At 42.9% G+C, this 24,889-nt stretch overlaps 1 protein-coding gene across 1 annotated transcript; it reads right to left on the reverse strand.

Annotated features, from left to right (window-relative positions):
- Positions 1–537: 537 nt before the first annotated feature.
- Positions 538–24,364, reverse strand: LOC124553476 (ankyrin-2-like). Its single transcript, XM_047127333.1, has 3 exons — positions 23,799–24,364; positions 17,163–17,303; positions 538–1,042 (listed from the first exon to the last, which is right to left on the reverse strand). The coding sequence occupies exons 1-3, from the start codon at positions 24,362–24,364 to the stop codon at positions 538–540; spliced, it is 1,212 nt and encodes a 403-aa protein (XP_046983289.1).
- Positions 24,365–24,889: the final 525 nt, after the last annotated feature.

Genomic DNA, 24,889 nt, shown 5'->3' on the forward strand with positions numbered 1-24,889 from the left:
ATGATAACCCCATTAAGTGGTGTGAATATTGCTTTTAATATCAAATTGTAATTAAACACAGGAAATATGGTACTGTAAAATGTTTGCTGAATGTACAGAACTAAACTGAGAGGCGAAAATTCTGATGACAGAACTCTTATCTCAGTGATCTCGGCAAGCTGCATATTACAACATTCTGGTCTAGCAGCTTGTAGGGTGGTGCAAAATACTGTGATCAGATATTAGAATAATTGTGTTTATTCAAAATTAACTGAGCTATTTTTCAGTTTATGTTGACATTTGCGAATTTTAGTCTGCAAGAGTACTCGAGCCATTCTTCTTGAGAGAAAAGTTGCCTGTTGTTACCTTCATTACTTTACTCTTATTTGGCGTTGTCGCAATTTAGCTGCAGTGTTGCTGGATTTTGTGTGTTAATTTTGGTACTTGAGGAGGGTAAAATTAGTGAGTGACAGTGGCATTTAATTTTTGCATTCTTAATTTAAAAACATTAAAAATGGATGTGGGGCAGTTATTTAAGTTTTATTGTACAGGAGTTTGTTAGGCTGGCTGCCTCAAAGACAGCATCGCCATGAGCCTCCTATTGTTGTTCTCACTGGCGAAATCTAGGGCTGTGCGCCCATCGACATTTCTGGTCCCTCTCTCGGCCCCTGCTGCGAGCAGCAAAGCTGCCACATCTGCGTGGTCCCTCGCTGCCGCCCAGAGCAGCGGTGTCCACCCAGTGAGATCCGTGGCATTGGGGTCAGCGGAGGCCGCTAGCAACACCTCCACCACAGCTGCGTGGCCGTTCTCTGCAGCGAAATGCATAGGCGTCCTCTGGTCGACGTCCCTGGCATCCACTGCCGCACCGGCACCCACGAGAAACCTCGCCGCCTCCACATGTCCGTGCTGTGCTGCACAGTGTAGGGCGGTCCCATCCCACCCACACCGCCCGTCCTTTGCCAGCACGTCGGCCCCTGCGGCGACCAGCGCCCTCAGCTCCCCCACTGCCCCCTGCCAAGCCGCCTCGAACAGCTTCCAGTTTCTCTCCTTTGTAGAGAGGCTCCTGCACAGAACACAGAAATTCCCACTCTCTGGTACAAGTACACAACACACACATAATGAAGAAAACTGCCATACCAGAAAACAGAACTGTTCTGAATACAAATCTGTCCTGCATAAACCTACCATATCCCTTCTACAATACAAAACAGTGGGCAACTCTGCGTGTATGAAGGTACAGCGCAATTGTTCTATCCCTCTTATAATATCTTCATTCATTGACCATTCAAAATTGCTTTATATAACCTCTGAAGGAATTATGTTCTCACAATTTGCCACATTGATTCCTGGAAGTCACCTTCTTTGATCTCAGAACGGTATGGCTAACCAGTCACCTCCACAACAATACATGCTTCTTACAGCTAATACTAGTTCTCTGCCTCACTCACAAGAGGAATCCCATCTCCAGGTTTTCAAAGAGGCACTTTCCTAATATGCAGCCAAAAAAATGTCAGTCTGGTTATTGGCCAATTTCTTGACACAGCCTCATCAAATACTGAAAGTTTATGACAGAGAGAAAACGATTTGGTCAAATCATTTCTGACATAACAGAGAGTGAGGTGACAACACTTGCATGCATGCATGCGTGTGTGTGTGTTTTTCTGTGCCTGCTATCATATGCACATATCTTGTTATGTACTATTATGCTCAAACCTAAACCAATGACCTGAATTGTGCTTCACCTGATTTCTATGCAATCCACTTAACTGAACTGTCTTGCAGGTCCTCTGCCCTCTTTTCAGTACAGTCATTTGACCACACAAAATGGTTACTGCAAGAGGCCACAAGAGACAACTTCTCTGTATGGCTGTCAGTCTAAATGCAAAGTAATACCACGATAATGCAAATATCAGGAAACATTTTACTAGAGATCACACTTGTAAACACAAATGTATTACGATAAATGACATTTGAAAAAGCAACATTCACCATGAAATTATATGACTAAAATATTTTTACTGCACTAGGATCTGGAATACAACTTGCAGCTATTGTTCCTGTTAAGTAAACACGAAATATCTTAAATATGGTTTCAGTCACAAGTAACAAAGAATGCGCATGTTTAAACTTGAAGTGACATGGTATAAACTTATCTGGTGACCAGAGATTCGAACCCAGTACTTAATAGGATGGTTAAGTTAAAGCACAATCAAATGTTATAAATCCCTAATTTTTAACCATAGCGAGATGAAAAACTGAAATGAAGGGAGCAAAATGTTTTACCTAGTCAGGATTTGAACCCAGCATCTATTGACATTGAGTTCTAGTCACGAGTATATTGGTTAATTTGACCAGCACTGAAAAGTGCACATGTTGAACTGGAAATAACATGGCAAAAATTTTGGTACCGACTAGGAATCGAACCCTACACACATCATTATTGACTACATACAAAGAGGTGACTATCAAATTCTTTTTCATCAGTACCTAGGAGTGGCATGTTTGAACCTGACATATGACGAAAAGTTGTGTGTCTGGCTTGGAGGCGAAAACAATACCCATCATCATTTGTTGACAAACCACAGAGAGATATTAAAAATCATAATTTGTCACATGTAGTTTGGTGTGAGCATGCCACAACTTGAAAAGACAAACCGGAATTTGAACTCAGACATGCACCTGTCGTGGAGATCTTCAGCACTTTGAAATCGTGGGGAAATTAGAATTCATGGAGTGACAGGATTCGAACACACTACATGCAGATTAGAAACTAGCTGCCTTAGCGATTTTTTTCCTCATTTTATTTTTTAACCACTACACCATCCTTTTCTTTTCACACGACGTCCTCTGTGCCAAAGCTTTTAATTTTTGGTGTATCAATGCCAGGCAGGTGGCGACAAAGAGGGCAGTGGTCTAGAATTCGAAGGCCTTGCCACCGTGCAATACCTATACCTGTCACCTATATGCTCTTTTGTGATGCACTTACTTTTTATTTTTAATTCGCTGTCTACTAGAAGACCCCGAGATGCCACAGTGCTAAGCCTTCCTTGAAGATTTCGTCTTCTTGTGCTTCACAACTAACAGCACTGCCCGACATTAGGTCAGCAAGATTCTCACGGATTTCCTTTTTAATGCTGTTCTCTGTTGTGAGGACAGCCCTGCCAGTTCTTTCAAGTTCTGTGATAATTATTCTGCATCCTGTCTTCTGTTCACGTATGACACAAAATACTGAAGTTTGTTAATCGAAAATAGCCCCCTTTGTTCTCGCACACATTTGGAGTCCAAGCTGTTTTTGCCTCAGAACCAAAACTTTGGATTTGATTTGCTTGATCGCATTTCCAATGACAGAGGTGTCGAGACTGTACAGGTCCTGCAGGCACTGGAAATGAAACTTAGCTGTTTTTCTGTTCCAGAAACTGCCCTCCCTGCACCCCCTCCCCCACGACTTGCTGAGCAGTCAGTAATTAACGCAAACCCAAGCTTGTCACTGTCTGTGCTCCCACTAATTCAGCAGCTGAGTTAAAATTGCTGATTATATTGGAATGTAGGACAGCCAAAATCTCCTACTAAAATGATACCATCATAATGAACTCCAAAGAGGGGACAATTTAAATTTTATATTTAAAAAACTCTGCTCGCTTGCGTCGTTTGCTGCTGGCAGATGGAACATGTATTAGTTACCTGGGTGTTGTACTCAGTTCTTCAACATGACTATTACACCCTCTTTCAAGAGTATCGCTGTCCCCAATTCATTTCCAGTTCCAGCATTAATTACAGTGCAATACCCTAAGATATTATGTAGTGCAGTGTCCGTTACTTTTTTGAGTAGAATAATAGCAATGTCTGCCACATTCATAAAGTCTTTCAAGCTACTTAATTGTAGGAAGCTGCATATGCTGTTGACATTCAAAGTTGTAATCATGTAGATTTGAGACACGTCCATAACATACCACATTTTATAAATTCAACTCTTTCACCACAAACAATCAATATTAAAGCTATGAATAAGTGTCGCATATGTATCTGCCTTCTCTAACTTAGTCCTGCTCATCAGTAGCTGTTTTAACTATTTCTGATTTTAGTGTCTTACATGTACTGCAGACAAGAGGCTCATTCATCGTGATTCACTTTTTTAGCACCGCCTGCAACCAGTAACATTATGAGTAAATAACATTATTATTATTTCTCTCCTATCTCAGATGTTATGTCTGGTTAAAAATGGAAAGTGACACAGACCTTCATCAAGCGTGACTTCCTTTTAACTGTACGGTTTATCTGTTGTGGTATTGGGGTTCTTTAATAATATGCTTGCTGTAATATCTGGTGTTTATTGTTTGATCCTGTATTGCAATCATGAACCCTTCCATCTCACTGTATATATTGCCTTTTCTTAGCCTTGTGTCGGATGCGTCTTGATCGATGTGTGGCTGTGTTAGATGATACGGGTGCTTGCCACATAGTGTTTTCTTTTTCCAATTTACTTTCTTCGTATCTGTTGATGTTATGTGATCTAAAGGGTTGTAGAAGTGATTATGAAATTGCAGTGGTGTAGCCGATGTATTTATATGAGTGATTGCTTTGTGAATTTTGATAGTTTCTACTCGTTCTATAAAGAATTTTCTTAAATTGTCTACCTGTCCATAATGTAGGTTTTTTATGTTGATGAATCCCCTTCCTCCTTCCTTTCTGCTTAATGTGAATCTTTCTGTTGCTGAATGTGTGTGATGTATTCTATATTTGTGGCATTGTGAACGTGTAAGTGTATTGAGTGCTTCTAGGTCTATGTTACTCCATTTCACTACTCCAAATGAGTAGGTCAATATTGGTGTAGCATAAGTATTTATAGCTTTTGTCTTGCTTCTTGCTGTCAATTCTGTTTTCAGTATTTTTGTTAGTCTTTGTCTATATTTTTCTTTTAGTTCTTCTTTAATATTTGTATTATCTATTCCTATTTTTTGTCTGTATCCTAGATATTTATAGGCATCTGTTTTTTTCCATCGCTTCTATGGAGTCACTGTGGTTATTCAATATGTAATCTTCTTGTTTAGTGTGTTTTCCCTTGACTATGCTATTTTTCTTCAATTGTCTGTTCCAAAAGCCATATTTATATCATTGCTGAATACTTCTGTTATCTTTAGTAATTGGTTGAGTTGTTGATTGGTTGCTGCCAGTAGTTTTAGATCATCCATGTATAGCAAATGTGTGATTTTGTGTGGGTATGTTCCAGTAATATTATATCCATAATTTGTATTATTTAGCACGTTGGATAGTGGGTTCAGAGCAAGGCAGAACCAGAAAGGACTTAATGAGTCTCCTTGGTATATTCCACGCTTAATCTGTATTGGCTGTGATGTGATATTATTTGAATTTGTTTGGATATTAAGTGTGGTTTCCAATTTTTCATTACTATGTTTAGGAACTGCATCAATTTAGGATCTACTTTGTATATTTCCAATATCTGTAGCAACCATGAGTGGGGGTACACTATCAAAAGCTGTTTGGTAATCAATGTATGTGACCTTTGTTTAGTTTTAGCTTGATATGTCACCTCTGTATCTATTATCAGTTGCTCTTTACATCCTTGTGCTCCTTTGCAGCAGCCTTTTTGTTCTTCATTTATAATTTTGTTCTGTGTTGTATGTGTCATTAATTTCTGTGTAATGACTGAAGTTAATATTTTGTATATTGTTGGTAGGCATGTTATGGGGCGATATTTAGCTGGGTTTGCTGAGTCTGCTTGATCTTTAGGTTTCGGATAAGTTATTCCATGTGTAAGTGTATCAGGGAATGTGTATGGGTCTGCAATGTAACTGTTAAATAATTCAGTTGTATGTGAATGTGTTGAGGTGAACTTCTTTAGCCAGAAATTTGCTATTTTGTCTTTTCCAAGGGCTTTCCAATTGTGCGTAGAATTAATTGCTCGGGTGACTTCACGTTGCAAAATTATCACTTCAGGCATTTGTGGTATCATCTTGTATGTGTGTTTCTGCTTGTATCCACCATGCATGTCTGTTATGCTGTACCGGGTTTGACCATATGTTGCTCCATAAGTGTTCCATGTCTGATATGTTTGGTGGATTGTCTATTTTAATGTGTGTGTTATCTATTGTCTGGTAAAATCTCTTTTGGTTTGTGTTGAATGTTTGGTTTTGTTTCCCTCTATTTTCACTTTTTTCGTACCTTCTAAGTCGTTTGGCCAATGCTTGTAATTCCTGCTTCTTTTCATCTAATTGGTCTATTGCTTCTTGTTGTGAGATTTTTACCTAACCTTTTTCGTTTTTTTTCTGACATTTCATTTCTTATAAATTGTGTTAGCTGTCCGATGTCTTTTCTCAGTTTTTCTATTCTGATCTGTAGCCTGTGTTGCCATGCTGGTTTTGTGGGTTTCTTCTGTGTGTGTTGGTTGGTTCTGATCTCTGCCTAGTGTGTATATTTAGTGTAGTGAGTGCTCCTATATAAACCAGTAGTTGTAACTCTTCCATAGTTGCATTTTCATTTATTTTGTTGTGTATGATTGTGTTGATAGTTGTTATTGTTGTATGACTTGTGGGTTATTTGGTGGTCTACGCAAGAACGGTCTAATGTCTGTATTTGTGTCTTTGTATTCTATATATGCCAGCTGAAATTTTTCTTATACATCTAACATGTGTGTCACTTCGTGTTCTATTTGTGCTTGTTCTGGTGGCTGTCTTAAGATGTCGTTTTCCTCTGATTGTTTAATTGATGCGTTTTGTTCTTCGTTTGTTTGCTCCGGGATGTTTGAGTTCATTACTGTATTTTCTTCTTCTTCTGATTGGACATTATTTTGTTCCAGTATTTGATGTACTTGTTGTTTGATATTTTCTTATTCTGACTGGGGTGTCCTGTTATTTTTGATTACTACACGGATATGATCAGCTAGTCATTGTTCTGTTAGAAATTTTAATTCTGGGTATCTGGTAATAAATGTTTTGTATACTTGTGATCTGTATCCAGTTGGTTTTTTTTTTTTTTTTTTTTCTTTGTGGTTTAAGGGGGCTCAACTACTGAGGTCATTAGCGCCCAGTCACAATTGTTAGAGCACATATAATGTAGTAAAACTCAAGGGGGGGGGGGGGAGACCAGAAAGTTCTTACAAAGAGGCAGATAAAATAAGTGAAAGAGTTAGATGTCTTTGGACAACCCCGTCAAAGTAATGAAACGAAGAACACGAGCAGCTGCTCGAGCGTCATCCGCTAAAATATCCTGTAAAGTAGATGGCAGAGACAGGACAACACGAGATTGACTAAAACGGGGACACGACAATAAAACATGGCGCACTGTTAATGCATGACCACAAGGGCACTGCGGGGCTGGGTCACCGGAGAGCAGGTAGCGGTGGCTAAACCGGCAATGCCCAATCCGCAACCTGGTCAGAAGGACCTCTTCTCGCCGAGATGGTCGGGAGGAGGTTGTCCAAGCAGTTGGGAACGGTTTGACTGCCCGGAGCTTGTTTCCTTGAAGTGAGGACCAAGTATCCCACCACAAGGACACAAGCCTCTTACAAACAACCCCACTAACGTCAGATGACGGGACACAACGGGAGGCTGGCCGAGGCAGGAGGACTGCAGCCTTGGCTGCAGCATCAGCAGCCTCATTCCCAGGCACTCCTACATGTCCGGGAACCCACAGAAGGCTGACAGGAGAGCCACCCTCAGCGAAAGAATGGAGGGACTGCTGGAGCTGTTGCACCAAGGGATGGACCAGATATGGAGCTCCAAGGCTCTGAAGAGCACTGAGTGAATCAGAGCAGAGTACATACGATGAATGGCGGTGGCGGCAGGCATACTGAACGGCCTGATGGAGAGCAAAAAGCTCGGCCGTAAAGCTGGAACATTGGTCAAGGAGCCGGTATTTAAAGGTGACGGCCCCGACGACAAAGGCACAGCCGACACCATCGTCAGTTTTGGAGCCATCAGTGCAAATAAAGGTGTGACTGGCAAGTCGCGCACGAAGTTCGACAAACCGTGAGCAATACACTGCAGTCGGAGTACCCTCCTTCAGGAGCGAGCTGAGGTCGAGATAAACATGAACCGGAGGCTGGAGCCAAGGTGGTGTCGGGCTCTCACCCTCTCTGAAGGTGGTAGGGAGCGCAAAATCCAATTGTCGAAGCAGGCGACGAAAGCGGACTCCAGGGGGCAGCAGGGCAGACACATACAACCCATACTGACGGTCGAGAGAATCAGCGAAGAAGGACTGATAAGAGGGGTGGTCGGGCATTGACAACAGCCGGCAGGCATACCGACAAAGCAGTATGTCGCGCCGGTAGGTCAATGGTAATTCGGCAGCTTCAGCATAAAGACTCTCGACGGGACTAGTGTAGAAAGCTCCGGTCGCAAGACGTAACCCCCTATGGTGGATGCAGTTGAGACGGCGTAAGAGGGATGGCCGAGCAGACGAGTAGACGAGGCTCCCATAATCCAGCTTTGATCGGACTATGGACCGATACAAGGGAAGCAGGACAGTGCGATCCGCTCCCCAAGATGAACCACTAAGAACTGAGGACATTAAGGGAACGTGTACAACGAGCAGCCAAATAAGAGACGTGCAGAGACCAACAAAGTTTCCTGTCCAGTGTGAGCCCTAGAAACTTAGTTGTTTCCACGAATGGGAGAACAACGCGACGGAGATGTAAGGATGGCGGAAGGAACGCTTTGTATCGCCAAAAGTTGATGCAAACCGTCTTCTCTTCAGAGAACCGGAAGCCATTTGCCACACTCCATGAGTATAGGCTGTCAAGACAACGCTGAAGGCAGCGCTCCAGGAGGCATGTTCTCTGGGCACTGCAGTAGATCGCGAAGTCATCGACAAAAAGAGAGCCTGAGACATTAGGTGGAATGCAATCCATAATGGGATTCATCGCTACGGCAAAAAAGGGCTACGCTCAAGACGGAGCCCTGAGGCACTCCGTTCTCCTGGAGGAAGACGTCGGACAATACGGAACCCACACGTACCCTAAACTTTCGATCTGTTAAAAAGGAATCAATAAAAAGGGGCAGGCGACCGCGTAGACCCCACCTGTGCATAGTGCGGAGGATACCTCCTCTCCAACAGGTATCATAAGCCTTCTCCAAATCGAAGAACACGGCGACCATTTGGCGCTTTCGCAAAAAGTTGTTCATGATGAATGTCGACAAGGTCACAAGGTGGTCAACAGCGGAGCGGTGGCGACGAAAGCCGCATTGAACATTGGTAAGTAGCCGTCGAGATTCAAGAATCCAAACTAACTGAGCGTTAACCATGCGCTCCATCACCTTACAGACACAGCTTGTAAGAGAAATGGGGCGGTAACTAGAAGGAAGGTGTCTATCCTTCCCGGGTTTGGGTATAGGAACAACGACGGCGTCACGCCAACGCATGGGGACTTGACCTTCGGTCCAGACGCGATTGTAGGTACGAAGAAGGAAGCTTTTGCCTGCCGGAGAAAGGTGTGCCAGCATCTGAACGTGAATGGCATCTGGCCCCGGAGCAGAGGACTGGGACAGTGCAAGTGCACATTCGAGTTCCCGCTTAGTAAAGGGGGCATTATAATTTTCCAGATTCAGCGAGTGGAAGGAAGGTTGTTAAGCCTCTTCTGCCTCTTTCCTGGGAAGGAAGGCAGGGTGGTAATGGGCGGAGCTTGAAACCTCCGCGAAAAAGCGGCCGAAGGCGTTGGAGATATCCACAGGATCAACAAGGACCTCATCACCTGAAGTCAGGCCAGGTACCAAGGAGTGGGCCTTAGTGCCAGATAGCCGGCGCAGGCCACCCCAGACGACGGAAGAGGGAGTAAAACTGTTAAAGGAGCTGGTGAAAGAGGCCCAACAAGTTTTTTGGTTTTTTGATGACTCTACGGCATTGCGCTCGGAGTCGTTTGTATCCAATACAATTCGCCAACGTAGGATGGCGTCGAAAGATGCGTAAAGCACGTCGTCGAGCACGGATAGCGTCTCTACAAGCCTCATTCCACCAGGGGACGGAAACGCGACGTGAAGAAGAGGTAGTACGAGGAATGGAACGTTCGGCAGCATTGATGATAACAGCCGTGAGGTATTCGACCTGACTGTCACAACTGAGAAAATCGTGGTCCGGAAAGGTCGCCAGGGAGGAGTAAAGTCCCCAGTCAGCTTTCAGTATGTTCCAGCGCGAAGGACGTGGGGATGGGGTGTGGTGCAGGAGACGAACGACACAGGGGAAGTGGTTGCTCGAATAGGTGTCAGAAAGGACATAACACTCAAACTGACGGGCAAGAGTGGTAGAACAGATTGAGAGGTCCAAGTGGGAGTAGGTATGAGTAGAGTCCGAGAGGAAAGTCGGGGTGCCAGTATTGAGGCAGACAAGATTGAGATGGTTGAAGACATCTGCCAAGAGGGAGCCTCTCTGACAGGATGCAGGAGAGCCCCAAAGGGGATGATGGGCATTGAAGTCGCCAAACAATAAAAACGGCGGAGGAAGCTGAACAATCAGGTGCATCATGTCAGCGGATGACGATGAAGTATAGACGGTACAAACAGAAAAAGTAAAGGCAGAAAGAGTAATACGGACAGCTATTGCTTGGAGTGGGGTGGTCAATGGGAGGGGATGGTAATATACATTGTCCCGAACGAGCAACATGACCCCACCATGAGCTGGAATACCGTCCACAGGGGGGAGGTCAGACCGCTCCGAGGTATAGTGGGTAAAAGCAATACGGTCAGTTGGACGCAACTTGGTTTCCTGGAGACCAAGGACGAGCGGACAGTGCAGGCGGAGGAGCAGTTGTAATTCCTCCCGATTAGATCGAATACCTCTTACGTTCCAATGTAACAAAGCCATCGCTAGTCAGAAAAGAGGGGGAACGAGACGGGGGAAGAGCTGGTCACCTTGACGGCCGCGGAGGGCCAGGTGTCGAGGGAACAACGCTACAACCGGCGGGAGGCGGATCCTGTTCCATCGAGTCATCGCCAGCGGCGGCCGCTGTCCCTGGTTGCGTAGGAGGGGCAGCATCATTTGCAGATGAGAGGCCAGCAGAGCGCCTGGCAGCAGAGAAACTGAGGACAGCCGGGAGCAGCGACTCACGGATGGAGCGTCAGACGAAATGCGCCGGGGTCGAGAGGGGGATAAAGATTTCTTCTTGGAGGCCTTCTTGGAAGGCCGATGAGGCACGGGGATGGTGGGCTGGACCCGAAGAAGGTCCTCATGTGCGAGGTTTGTTTTGGAACGCCGGACCTCGGAAGCCGGAGGCGGAGGCATAGACCCCGGATGGGGTGTGGAGGGGGGACAGGATAGGGGTGAGGATACTGTGGAAGGAGTGGACACGACTGAGGCAACCGAAGTTGTCAACATCACGGGATGGAGGCGGTCATACTTCTTCCTGGCCTCAGAATAAGAGAGACGATCCAAAGTTTTTAATTCTTGAACCTTCTTCTCCTTCTGATACGTGGGGCAGTCTAAAGATCTAGGCGAGTGGATGCCAGGACAATTGACGCACCGAGGTGGTGGGGTGCATGTATGTTCCTCGCGAAGAGGACGTCCGCAATCGCCACAAAGGAGCTCAGCCTCACACCGTGACGACATGTGCCCAAAGCACAAACACCGAAAGCAGCGCATAGAAGGCGGGACGTAAGGTCGCACGTCGCACCGGTAGCACATCACCTTTACCTCCGCTGGGAGTACGTCCCCCTCGAAGGCGAGGATAAAGGTTCCGGTGTCGATGCGACAGTCTTTGGGGTCGCGCTGAACTCGCCGGACGAAATGCACACCTCGGCGCTCCAGGTTGGCCCGGAGCTCCTTATCAGATTGCAGCAGGAGGTCCCAATGAAAAATAACCCCCTGCGTCCTATTCAGTGCCAGATGCGGGACAATGGACACTGGGATGTCCCCTAGGCGGTCGCACGCCTGGAGCGCCGCCGACTGTGTGGCAGAGGTGGTCTTGATAAGAACGGACCCCGAACGCATCTTGCTGAGAGCCTCGATTTCCCCGAAGATGCCCTCGATGTGCTGGACAAAGAACATAGGCTTGGAGGTGGCGAACGTCCCCCCATCGGTCCGAGAACAGACTAAATAGCGGGGCAAGTACTTCGCCCCAAGCCGGCGGGCCTGTCCTTCCTCCCAGGGAGTGGCCAAGGGGGAAAGGGCAGGAGAACCAGAACCAGAGACAGTACCTTTCTTTCTAAAAGACTCTGCTGCAGAGCGACCTGATACATGTTGACATTTCATCTGCGAAACGTCCGCCCCGATACCACCCACTCCGACCAGGGGCTCTCCCCACGGGCGCCACCCAGCCTCAGCAAGGGCCACCTGGCAGGATGACCGTTGCCGGGAGTCCCGATGCCCCAAGGAGACGGGCATCTACTCCTTGGCCGACGTGGGGAGGGTGCAACTCAGGTATCGGCAGTACGATCCCTGTGTTGTCAGAGGGCTACAACCTAGAGGGTACATGACGACCCCACCACAACGGGCTGGCTACCGTGCTGGATTTCGGGTGCCATGGAAAGTCCATCATGATCGTAGGTGGAGATGGGGACGCACTATGGGCGTAACTTGTGCAACCCATCAGTCGTTTAGGCCCAATTTGAGGAATAATGGGTGTGGTTACAACGCCGTTACAATGCTGAGTGCCAAGGTCTTAGTGCACTGAGGACCAGTGATACACCACGTAAGGCGTCCTTCCCCAAAAGGCTCGTACTTCTGTAGAATTTTGAAAAAAGGAGGTCAAACCCCAAGGGGGACCATCACATGGAAGGCCGAAATGGTTGAAACTCCTTTTAGTCGCCGTACGATTTCCGGTTCAGTACAGAAATTTTCTGTTATAATTTCAAGGAGAAAGTTGCTTTTAGAAATGTCATTTATCGTAATAAATTTGAATTAACAAGCATGAAGGCTGTGTAATCTCTTAAGGTGTTTCCTAGTATTTGCATTATGATTGTATTAATTTCCATCTGGACTTATAGCCATACGGAGCAGTCATCCATTGTGGCCTCTGGCAGTAACCATTTTGTGTAGTCAAAACACTGTACCAGAATGAGTTATGTGCGTTGCATACAAACCAGGCAAAACAATTCCGGTCGTTTGGGTACTTTTGAGCGTGATACCACACACTCACTCTGAAGCCGATAATAGTGTTCACTAATCCTTGCTCGCTCACTTGCTCGCTCGTGCGTGAGCGCACACACACACACACACGCACACACACACGCACACACACACACACACACACACACACACACACACACACACACACACACACACACACACACACACTCCTCACAACATTATTGTTGCTTCCGGATGTCTGCTCGCTTCTGCAAAACCTGTAGTCTGCCACAGTAAATGAATGTTTTATGTTTTTTCCATCAGCATTAGAAATCATCCTGTGAACAAACATGGGCTTGCTGAAGACACTCCCTACCTCATGCCACTGATCTCCATACTGAGAAATGCTCCGTGTCACTTATATCTGGCAGCCTCACTAGAATCACCCAGCAGAGAATACGTACATTCTAATACTGCAAACTACGTGTCACATGTGCTAAGAACTAAAATGTGTCCACTTCTCTGCCAATGTAGAACAAATACAAAGTATTTATTTCATTCCAGCAGAGCTTTTACAGCTGATCAACTTAACATTCATGCCCCAAATACTCTGAGACATTCTCTACAAATATTACACACGAAGATGATAATGCAACTGTTCCAGCTGAAAATTAATCCCTCCAAAGAAATCAAAAATTAATGAAAAAACACTTCCCCTTCTTTTTTCCTGTCAACTGATGATACAGAAAATGTAAATCATAAACAACTCAAGTTTTAACAGCTGGGATCTGATTTTGAAACCCACTGGGATCTGCTAGCTGTGGCCATAGTGGAGGTGGTGAACCTCCACCTGGCTCTGGTGTGTCCATACAGTTTCACAGCGAACACTAGCAATGGCAAGACTTTGTTCAAAATCACAGACTGCACTATCATCCGAAGGTCAGATTAGAGTGTCCCAGGACTCAATCACTCCTTCACATGAGGCATCAGACTGGCGTGGACCAACCAACATGCTTCAAGTACTAGCATTTGTATGTGCATTTATTTTTATAGCTGTTACAATGCTAAAAGACAGTCAAATGTTAAGGATCAATGGCATTTCAAGAGTAAAAAACATCATGATTACCACATCAAGCTTCTGACAAAACTCCTTATTTAACAATCAGTTTTCAAATATTTACAAGATGGGGGGCAGCACCACTTGGAGACATTTCAAGAAATTTGGCTTACCACATACAATGATCACTAAAGTACATTTTCCAGAAAGTGATCTTTACCAGATGGTTCTCCCCACACCAATATTGTGGAAGAGCCTCCTTGCCCTATTGAAACACGTTTTGCATAGTGTAGTTACTGCAAGTCTTCACCCTGTATTCTGCGACATTCGGATGGCTGCTTCTGTGCCTGAGTGTTTTTGGCTTTTAAGGAGGGAGGCGGAGGTATAGTCGGTGAAAGAGATTCCAGCTGGAGTGCATCACAACCAGACAGACATTGCAAAATCAGATATTGAATTGTAAAGTGTACCCAGGAACAGATGGAGAGCCAGATCAAAAGTAGTTATGATGATGAGTGAAGTGAAGCTTAAGAGAATTGTCATGAGGAATAAATGTGTAAATAGATGGGATACAGAAGTACTGATGAATAGAATGGGAATTTTAACTTCTTTGATTCTGTAGATAATGCGATAACGAATGCCACAGTTGGAAGTTCAGCTAAACAGCTGTTTGTGTCTGTGAAAATGCCAATAGCCAAAGTTTGACAAAAAAATGTAGGTAGAAGGAAAGGAACTCTGAAGAAACCTTGGCAAACTGAAAAATACACTGAAATTGTTAGATGAAAAGAAAAAATACAACAATATTCAGGGAAAGATAGGAACGCAGCATTACAGGTCACTAAGGAATGAAATCAAACTGAAGTTTGAGGGAAGTAAAAGTAGAATGACTGCCGGAAGAATTAGAAGAAACTGGAACAAATTATAGAAAGGACTAATTCAGTACAAAGAAAAGTCTTAACAGTTTTTGGTGAAATTAAGTGCAAAGGTATCAACAAGAGTTCAAAAGAAATTCTACTGGTAAATGTGGAGGAGAGTGTAAATGGCAGATAGAAGTACATTAAAGACCTGTACAAGTTGGAGGAACTATCACAATGTGTTATAGAAGTAGAAATGGAAGTCAAATTGGGAAACTTAGGGACTATTAGACTGAGAATTTATCAAATCTTCCACACAAACAAGGCAGAATGGTTTGACAACATTCCTTCAGAACTTACATGATTGTTGGGGAAGGTGGCAACCTAATGGCTATTCAAATTGGGCTGTACAGTCCATGAGACAGGAGTCATAACAGACTGCTAGAAAAATATCATCTACACACTACAGAAGTGAGTAAGAGCTGATAAGTGCAATAAATTTTGCACAATGAGCTGAACAGCTCATGAATCCACCTTATTGACAATAATAATAATAATAATAATAATAATAATAATAAAATGCAGCGGAATGGAAGACAAAACTAAGTGTCTGATAGAGGACACCAAGTTTAGATTTAGCTCCAGGGAGGCCGATCTGACCTGACGTGATAATGGAAGAAATATGTAAGAAAATTAAAAAAGATATCCTTATTGTATTTGTCAATCTTTAAATGGCATTTGACAATATGACACAGTGACAACATACGAAATTTTAAAAATAGGTGTAAGGCATATGGAACAGCAGGTAACATATAATATATACAATAATTAACAAAATGTTCAGACTGAACCCTGATGAATCATTGGTGAAACTGAAGAAACTTCCCGAAATGTAATTAAAATTGAAGGTGAAAAGGATTTCATTGATAAAATTCACTGGTGACATTGGTTTGTATACTGAAAGTGAGAAAGAATTACCATAGTTGCTGCATGTAATCAGTCAAATGAGCATCAAATTACGATTTATGAACAGAAGAAAGAGGAAAGTATTGGAGAGTAGCAGAAACAACATTGGTGACAAATTTACCATCAAAAGTAAGGACCACAAAGTAGACAAATTGTACAGATTCTGCAACCCGTAAAGCCAATTTACACGGAGGGACAAAGCAAGGTTGTGATGTAGCACAGGAAAAAAAAAGACATTCCTCACAAAACAAGGCTTCATTTGGGTAAGAAATATCTGAATGTATGATAGGAGCACAGTACTGTATGAAAATGGATCATGTACTACGGGAAAAACAGGAAGAGTATCAGAGCATTCTAAAAGGGGTGGTATAGAAGGATGTTGAAATTAGGTAAAGTTGGAGAGAGAGGAACTGTGAGAGATCTCTGCAGAATAGTTGACAACAGCAATATATGGAAAACTGTGGCAAGAAGAAGGGCACCATAATAGGGTATATGTGAAGGCAACAGGAAATAATTGCCATGGTAATAGAGAAAGCTGTAGAGGGTTGAAAGTGTAGGGCAAGACAGGGATAGGAATACATATCATAAATAACTGAGGACTTTGGGTGCTCATGGTACTCAATCTGTTGTTCACACAGACCCATCATCTACAGAAGGTGAAGTTTCTGATCTTTGATTACTGGGGCTGGCTGTCACACCTAAGTATCGTGGTGCAACCTAGGTGGTCCACACCGTGGTGAGCTACCGACATTTGCTTCTGTTTTGATTGTTGATGATTGTATTTATTGTTACTAGCAGAAATTTTTTGGTCAACTGTAGGTTTCTTTCTCCTCTGTGATTCCTAATAACCACCCCCAAATGGTCTCATGAACATGTGTTTATCTGTCCCCTTACCAAACCATTCCAACACCCCACGACTGTTAGATGTTCATCTCTTTACATGGAGGGTTACAAATTCAGTCGAGTCATTCTCTCTCCCTGTCACTAGATTTCCTCCATATGATGTCACTTACATGCCATAATTATTGTTGTCATTGGTTTGCTGATTCTGAGAATAAGTCACTATTTTCCCCACCAACCGATTCTTAAGTAATCTCTCATTATACAACTTCCTCATCCTCTAGATACTGCCCCATTGTTCTTCTGACAATATGCTCTGATTTTCTTTCCACTTCACTTTAGTTACCCTCATTAAATCTAGGCTGAGCCTTTACATTTCCTTTTTCAGTTTTTCCATCTCCTTTACAACATAATCGTAGTTTGTGTACATGCAGCACATGTATAGTGAGAGAACTTACCGCATCTGAGAGACAGTGGCTTCGTCAGGTGGAGGATATGTGGGCAGCACAACTGTGGCACGAGTCTGACAAGGTGCACCAGCAGTAGCAGTAGCAGTAGCAGTGGTGATGGCGGGCCTCAGCGATGTAGCAGCTGGTGCACTGTGCACACACAGAGAGGGGAATAGTGTCAGCAAGAGTGACCATGGGGGGACCTGGGGGTGGCTCACTGCATCCAGCATTGCTGAGTGACTGTCCAAACACAAACAACACGTGAAACGAACAGTGACAATGAGAGTAGCAGTCCTGCTAATACAAATGACTTACCAGTGAGCTAATTGTATTCAGTTGAACCACCCGAGTTTCCTCTCAGCAAGTGCACTTGTAAACTCAAATTTATTGCATTAAATGACATTTCTAAAACCAAGTTTCAACATGAAATTATGAGACTAAAACTTTACTAGACTGGCATCCAGGACTCCAATCTAACAACTAGTGTCTCTATTAACTACATACTAAAGATCTTAAATATCATTTCAAAAATGTGTAAACAAGTGTGCTTGTGTTTTCATGTTGAAATGATGGTAAAGTATGGTGTTGGATGAGGATTCGATCCCAGAAAATATTAGGCTTGTTAATTATGCACAATAATGTGTTAGGTACCCAAATATTTCACCAGCAGTGAGATGAAAAACTGAAATGATGAGACAGTAGTTTGTTACCTCACTTTGAGTTGAACCCAGCACCTATAATTGATTTCTAGCCACAAATAAATGTTAAATATTGGCGTACTTCACATGTAGTGAAATGTGCACATGTTGTGACTGGAAATAATGCAATGAAAAGTTCTGTGCTGAGTGGGAGTCAAACCCTGCACATAACATCATTATTGACTGCACACAAAGAGAAGTTGACTATCGAATTCTTTTTCACCAGTTGCTAGGAGTGGCATGTTTGAAACTGAAATGATGCCTTGAAAAGTTTTGTATGTGGAAGTCTAAACCATCACCAACTGCCATTGTTGACAAGATACACCAAATAAAAAAATCATAATTATTCTTCTTTTTTGATTTTATGTGCACATTACAGCTTGACATGACATGAAAATTATTGCATCCGACCACTATTTCAACAGATGCCAACGGCTCAGGACACGCCTCTGAGAAGCATTTCTTAGCAAAAAACATCATTCCAGCAGGTACGTAATGTTACATTCTGAGCACACACATTGGCCTTTGCTTGGATGTTTTTTTGTCAGGGACAAACATTTTCTTTCTATGAAATTATGACCCAGTGGTTCAAACCTCCACCTCACCATCCTGATTTCTTTTCCATCACTTCCTTAAATCATTTAACACAAATTCTGAAACATTTCCTTTGACAGGGCACTACTGATTTCCTTCCCCACACTTGGCAATATGTAGCTTCTGCTTGTCTCTAAAGGTCTTGCAGTCAATGGCACATTTGACCCTAAATTACTTCTTTCTTCCTTCCTCAACACAGTCCACAGCCCATCAAATGCAAATGTCTCACAAAGGCTTAAACTATCAGACTGCATCACATTTGCCAGTAACTGATTGGACCATACTGGTGTGCCCATCACAACAACTTAATATGAGTAAACTATTTTCTGACATGATTTCTTCAATGCACTCACCACGGACATTTCATGCACCACTTTCTGATGCTTACACAATAATCCTCACTACTTTCAAATGTACAACATCCGGTAAGTCACTGAAAGAACAATTTAGAATCTCAAATAAAAACTGACAAATGATAAATCTGAATTATCTTATGTATGAACCTACTTGTTTAAATTAATTTTGCTCTGGTATAATAGTGATATATAAATACAGAGATATGTAACCAGGCAGAATGTGGCAACACCTACATATAACAAGTATCTGGTGCAGTTGTTAGATCAGATACTGCTGCAACAATGGCAGGTTATCAAGATTTAATAGAGTTTGAAAATGGTGTTACAGCCAGCACACAAGTGATGAGAGACAGCATCTTCGAGATAACGATGAAGTGGGGGTTTTCCTGTATGACCCTTTTGTGAATGTACCATGAATATCAGGAATCTGATAAAACTTCACATCTCTGACATCACTGCAGCCAGAAACAGATCCTGCAAGAATGGGACCAACAACGACTGAAGAGAGTTGTTCAGTGTGATTAGAGTGCAATCCTTCCACAAATTGCTGCAGATTTCAATGCTGGGCTATCAAGTGTCAGCGTGTGAAGAGCTTCAACAAAACATCATCGATAGGGGCTTCTGCACGACAAAAAGCTTTACACCTCGCCTGGGCCCATAAACAACAAAACGTGATATAATTGCATAGGCTTTCACAGCCAGAGTCAGTTGACATAAAAGTTTTCTGGGTATGGTACCACATAATGTATGAAACTACTGCTGCTGGACAAAAACAAACATTTTGGCCATGGTTGCAGCAGTCTTCTTCTGGGTCTACTGGTAGAAGAAGGCCACTGCAACCGTGGCCGAAACGTTGGTTTGTGTCCAGCAGCAGTAGTTTTATATATTATGACGTGGTACCAGACCCAGAAAACTTCTATGTTGAATGACATTGGACTGTTGATGACTGGAAATACGTTGCCTGGTTGTAAGAGTCGTTTCAAAGTGTATTGAGTGGATGAACGTGTACAGGTATGGAGACAACCTCATGAATTCATGGACCCTGTATGTCAGCAGGGGATTGTTCAAGCTGGTGGAGGCTCTGTAATGATTTAGGACACATGCAGTTGGAGTTATATGGAATTCCTGATACATCTAGATATGACTGACAGGTAACATGTACCCTATGTGATCACCTGCATCCATTCATGTCCATTTTGCATTCCGATGGGCTTGGGCAATTCCAGCAGGATTACGTGACAACCCACATGTACAGAATTGCTACAGTGGCGCTCCAGAACAGTTCTGAGTTTAACCACTTTGACTGGCCACAAAACTCCCCAGACATTAACCTTATTGGGCATATCTGGAATGCCTTGCCACATGCTGTTCAGAAGAGATCTCCACCCCCTCGTACTCTTACAGATTTATTGACAGCCCTGCAGGAATCATGGTGTCACTGCCCTCCACCACCACTACAGACATTACTCAAGTCCATGCCACACTGTATTGCAACACTTCTGAATGCTTGCAAGGTCACTACATGATATTAGGCAGGTGTACCACTTTGTCTCTTTAGTGTATTATGTTGGATACATAAAGCCTCTTTGCAACTTAATAACATTTGATGGTAAAAAATAAATTCCTCTTTAAACTACAATAAAAGAACACTTCAAGAACAATAATGGACCCATTCTCAGAATAGAGTAGTGACTACCAATGACTGACGTCCTTATAAATCAAATGCATCTCTTCTTTTAGTAAATTAACAAATCTCTAGCACAAAAATAAAGAACTAGAAAACAATTAACTCCTCTGGACAATGACACACTATCTCAATTACAAATGTACATGAAACCATAGGTGAAAAGCAATTACCATTTTTAACATTTCTGCACGCATTGTCAAAAATAACGATTGGCACAGGTTTTTACTCTCACGCACAGAACCTTTTATCATAATCAATTCCACTTCTAGCTATCGGTGAAAGAGCATTTGATAGTCAACATCTATTTGTATGTAGTAAATAGCAATTGTATGTACATAGTTAAAGAGTCCTAGTCAGCACAGAACTTTTCATTGCATAATTCCTAGATGAGACACTAACATATCTCACTAGTGTTGAAATAAACTGACATTCTATAGCTGTTCATGGCCTGAAAATTATGGTCTATAGTGGGTTTCAAACATGGTAGGGCGAAATTTTGTTGTCAAGTTATTTCAGTTTGATTATCCCTCTAGTGGTGAAATGTTTCGTTATGTAACATTTTATTGAGCTTCACTAACAACCCTATTAGGTGCTGGAGTTGAATCCCTGCCCAAAACAAAACTTTACGCCACATCACATTAAGTTTAAACATGCACACACATTGTTACTTGTGGTTAAAATGATAGTTAAGATATCTTGTGGTTAGTTAGCAGAAACAGTAATGGCAGGATTGGAGTCCTCGGTCCCAGCCCAACACAACAGTAAGTAATTTAAATTTGAATCTTGCTTTTCGAAATACCATTGTAATAAATTTGAGTTCTCAAGCATTGAGCACTGTTATCTCCAGTAATGAGATTTTACATTATTGTCGTATTGGTTTTTACCTTGACTGATAGCCATAGAGAACAGTTCTCTCTGTTGGTTTCTTGTAGTAATAACTTTGTATATGTGACAACTGTACTGGAAATAGCAGACGAATTTCAAGACAGTTACACTATGTGGTTGCATACAAACCAGACCGAATACAATTTAAGTAATTTGGCTACTTTTGAGCATGTCAGTTCACAGAATCAACAAATGCCTTTGAATTGGACAGGCACTCATCTGGCTGTAAAAAAAAAGAAAAAAGTATTAACGTGACACTATGATCAGATGGTGTTCAAAGCATGTATTAAAGACTGGGCTTTGAAAGCTACAGATAATGGAAAGGTCGACAGCGAGTTTTGAACTGAGCTGGAGAAGTCATTCAGAGCAGTGAACAGGGGAGCAAGATGAAAATCATGATTTAATGACAGAAAGAGGCGATGGTACTGCAGAATTTATTTGGTAGGAAAAATCACATATAAATCAAAATTTCATACAATAACTATAGTTGACATAAATTTAAGAATTTTTCAAATGAGCATTCTCATTTTGTAAGCATCCATGGGACCATGAAGTGGGTGGTTAAAGTAAGCTGTGATATCTTCCTGTCTGGAGAAGACACAGTCTTGACTGACTGACTGACTGACTGACTATTGTAAATTCCATAAGAAATCGATGTTAAGAAAGTCTGGCATGGACACAAGGTGAGGAAAATTAATCATGGAGTCACAAGAAGCCCTCTCCAGAAAATGCAAAAGAACAGTGTCAGCCAATGCAGTAAAACAATATGCTGCTTACATGCAATATATCTTATTGTAATTATTAAAATTCTAGGCATCTGTAGCATATAAAATGTGTGATGTTAAGTGTCATTATGAGGAAGAGAGAGGGAGAAGGGGGGAGTCTGACAACTGAACACCCTGGCAGCTCCAGAACCAAACAGTGTGTACGTACCTGCAGCAACTACTACCCAGTGGTCTAAAGTATGAGACAGTGAAGAAGGTGAAGGTCAGGAATTGCAACAAGAATCTTATGTATGTCACCAAGAAAATTTGTGAAATGTACACAGAGATTGCAATTACTAAATTTTTTTTTTCAAATGTAAGAACTAGTGTTTTTTCCCACAGCAATGGAGTAATACAGAGAATAATTTAGGTGTGATGTGCTTTTCTCTCCTTTTTTTTCCAGGAACATACATAGCAACTGTAATAAGTTTGTTGATTCAGAGTTAAATTTTCTTGTTACTCTTTACTGAATAAAAGAGAAACACACTGAATGATTTCCAATACATGCTATGAGTTCATCACAATTGCTTGAAGGAATGCAAGGAGTGTCATCTCATGCACAAGGTTTCCAGTATGACAAGTAGCTCATAATGTACTGCATAAATATTAAAAATCTAGCTGAAAAATAAAGACAATTTATCAGTGTCAATGGCTACTAGACTTTTAGGTGCATACATAACTAATGTGGTGCAGAAAAAATGTTCGTATTACCAGAGATGGAACAGCAACAGCAATAAATGGGATAGATGTCATAAGGAGTGCCACAGTAGAATGAAATTCTGAGGTATTCACTGAGTGAATAGCACAGATCATAGTGCAATTGAGATAGGCAGCTGGAGGTTTGATGCCCATTCATTGAGGACACAGCTAAGCATGTTGTTCTGTGTGTCACATAGGGGAATGTGTGAGCTTTATGTAATTGCTGAAAAGAGTGGAACAAAATTAGATGGGAAGTTTCAGAATTTTGTGGAACAGCCAAGTTTGTGGTCCCATGAGGTGGTCTCATGCTGCGTGAGGTGTGAGCAGCCACATATTTGAGTACAGGTGCTTACTTTATCTGGTTTCTGCCCATCTTCCATACAAGCCCTGACAGAGAAACATGTTATTCTTTCGTATAATGTGCCTTTAATGTAATCCATGATCTTACATGTACTGTTTGGATTTGGAGAGAACAAAGAATTATTTTGAGAAAGTTACAGGCACATGGCATGCACGTAGGAAAAAGTGAACGACAACTATGCCACAGACAAGGCTGTAGTACTGAGGTGTGAATAGTGATTACTGTGCTGGGCAAGACAACTCTGTGTCCACTGCAGAATGGTTCATACTGTATTCACACAGTGAGTGAACTTTTTATTCACTTTATGCCAAAACCTAAAAACAACTTTTGTACGCACGTAGCTTAAGAAAGTTAATGTCTACAAATTGGCTCTTTCATGATTTTTGTTAGCTATTTATCTGGTAATGGACTGGGTTCAGATTAGAGATTCAGTGAGCCTGTTACAAGGAGGATATGATAGCATCATGAGCTATCAGGGATCGTCTATGATAGTGTATTTTACAGTAGAGACACATCTAAGGAAACTCAGTAGCAAAAATTGTGGGCTTGGAAATACACCCACATGTAGAAATGAGAAAGAAGTGAGGTCTCTCATGCTTACCTGGTTTGTGGTGGTGGATCATTAAGCAATTGACTGACTTGAATCAAGTCTTTAGGCTGATTGAGCATTGCATCTGCCCAGCCTCGAGTGGCCATCACCTCGAACGGACAGGTCTTAATGAACGCCAGTGCGGCGCGCCTGAGGTCACTGCAGGAGTGGCGGACTGCGAGGACGGCTGCAGCTGCCGCGGTCTCCACAGTCAGCTCAGCGGCCACCTGCCGCTCGCACTCTGCCTTCAGCCTCGACACGCCGTACTTGTCTGCTGCAGCCAGCAGCTGCTGGGCCATGCCGGGCAGCTGGGGGGCCTGCAGCGTGTACAGGTACGAGACCAGCTCGCGCAGCACTGGCCCCCCCACGTCCTCAATGTTCACCTCACCACTGCTGGCCTCCAGCGTGTCATGCCTGAACATTGCGGCGAACACGGGGCTCCTGTTCGCCAGGACTGCCCTGTGCACCACCAGCCGCGTGTCTCCCGCCACCAAGATCACCATGGCGCAGTCCCCGGCGTCGAGAAAGGCACCGATGCCCACAGCCGTTGTCTCCTTAGTGCCCTTAACTGCTTCCATTGTGGACGATTCTGAAACACGACATCAGTGTGTAGCCCACTGTCTTTACAGTCACCCTCAGGAGTTCTATGAGCTACAAGCAGATCCATCTCCAGCAACGGTTGATAAATGTGACTCATCACCAATCAGTTCCAATACCATAGCTATCCTTGCTGTGTCAAACTGATGCCATTATTGAATAGCTGCAGATATTTAATAATACCATTTTAAAGAGCTACCTTTTTATTTCTGCACATTTCGTTTGCACAACAAGCCTCAGAAAAGATGAAGATTTGATTTTGATAATGTCTTTCTACACTGCAATCATACTTGGCCTGGAAATCTTTTGAAATGCACATTTGCCATAATACTAACAAGGTCATTAGGACCTATAGCAGTACTTTATCCGAAGAGTTGTTCTATTTACTTCTCCAATTATTTAGAGAAACAATAATATTTTCTGACTGGAATTTGTATTATTCTACTCCTAACCAGTGGCCATACTTGTAGCCATGCAGAAGTTGCTTCACACAGGGGATCAGACAT

This window comes from Schistocerca americana, chromosome 11 (assembly GCF_021461395.2).
Source record: "Schistocerca americana isolate TAMUIC-IGC-003095 chromosome 11, iqSchAmer2.1, whole genome shotgun sequence".
Taxonomy (NCBI): Eukaryota; Metazoa; Arthropoda; class Insecta; order Orthoptera; family Acrididae; genus Schistocerca; species Schistocerca americana.

What these genes read in the sequence shown, in the direction of transcription:
- LOC124553476 (XM_047127333.1), bottom strand. Translation starts at nt 24,364, where the DNA reads ATGGAAGCAGTTAAGGGCACTAAGGAGACAACGGCTGTGGGCATCGGT. An exon ending in GATCCACCACCACAAACCAG is followed by an intron (nt 17,304 to 23,798) that starts GTAAGCATGAGA and finishes GTGTGTGCACAG; the next exon opens with TGCACCAGCTGCTACATCGC. An exon ending in GCCACTGTCTCTCAGATGCG is followed by an intron (nt 1,043 to 17,162) that starts GTAAGTTCTCTC and finishes TGTTCTGTGCAG; the next exon opens with GAGCCTCTCTACAAAGGAGA.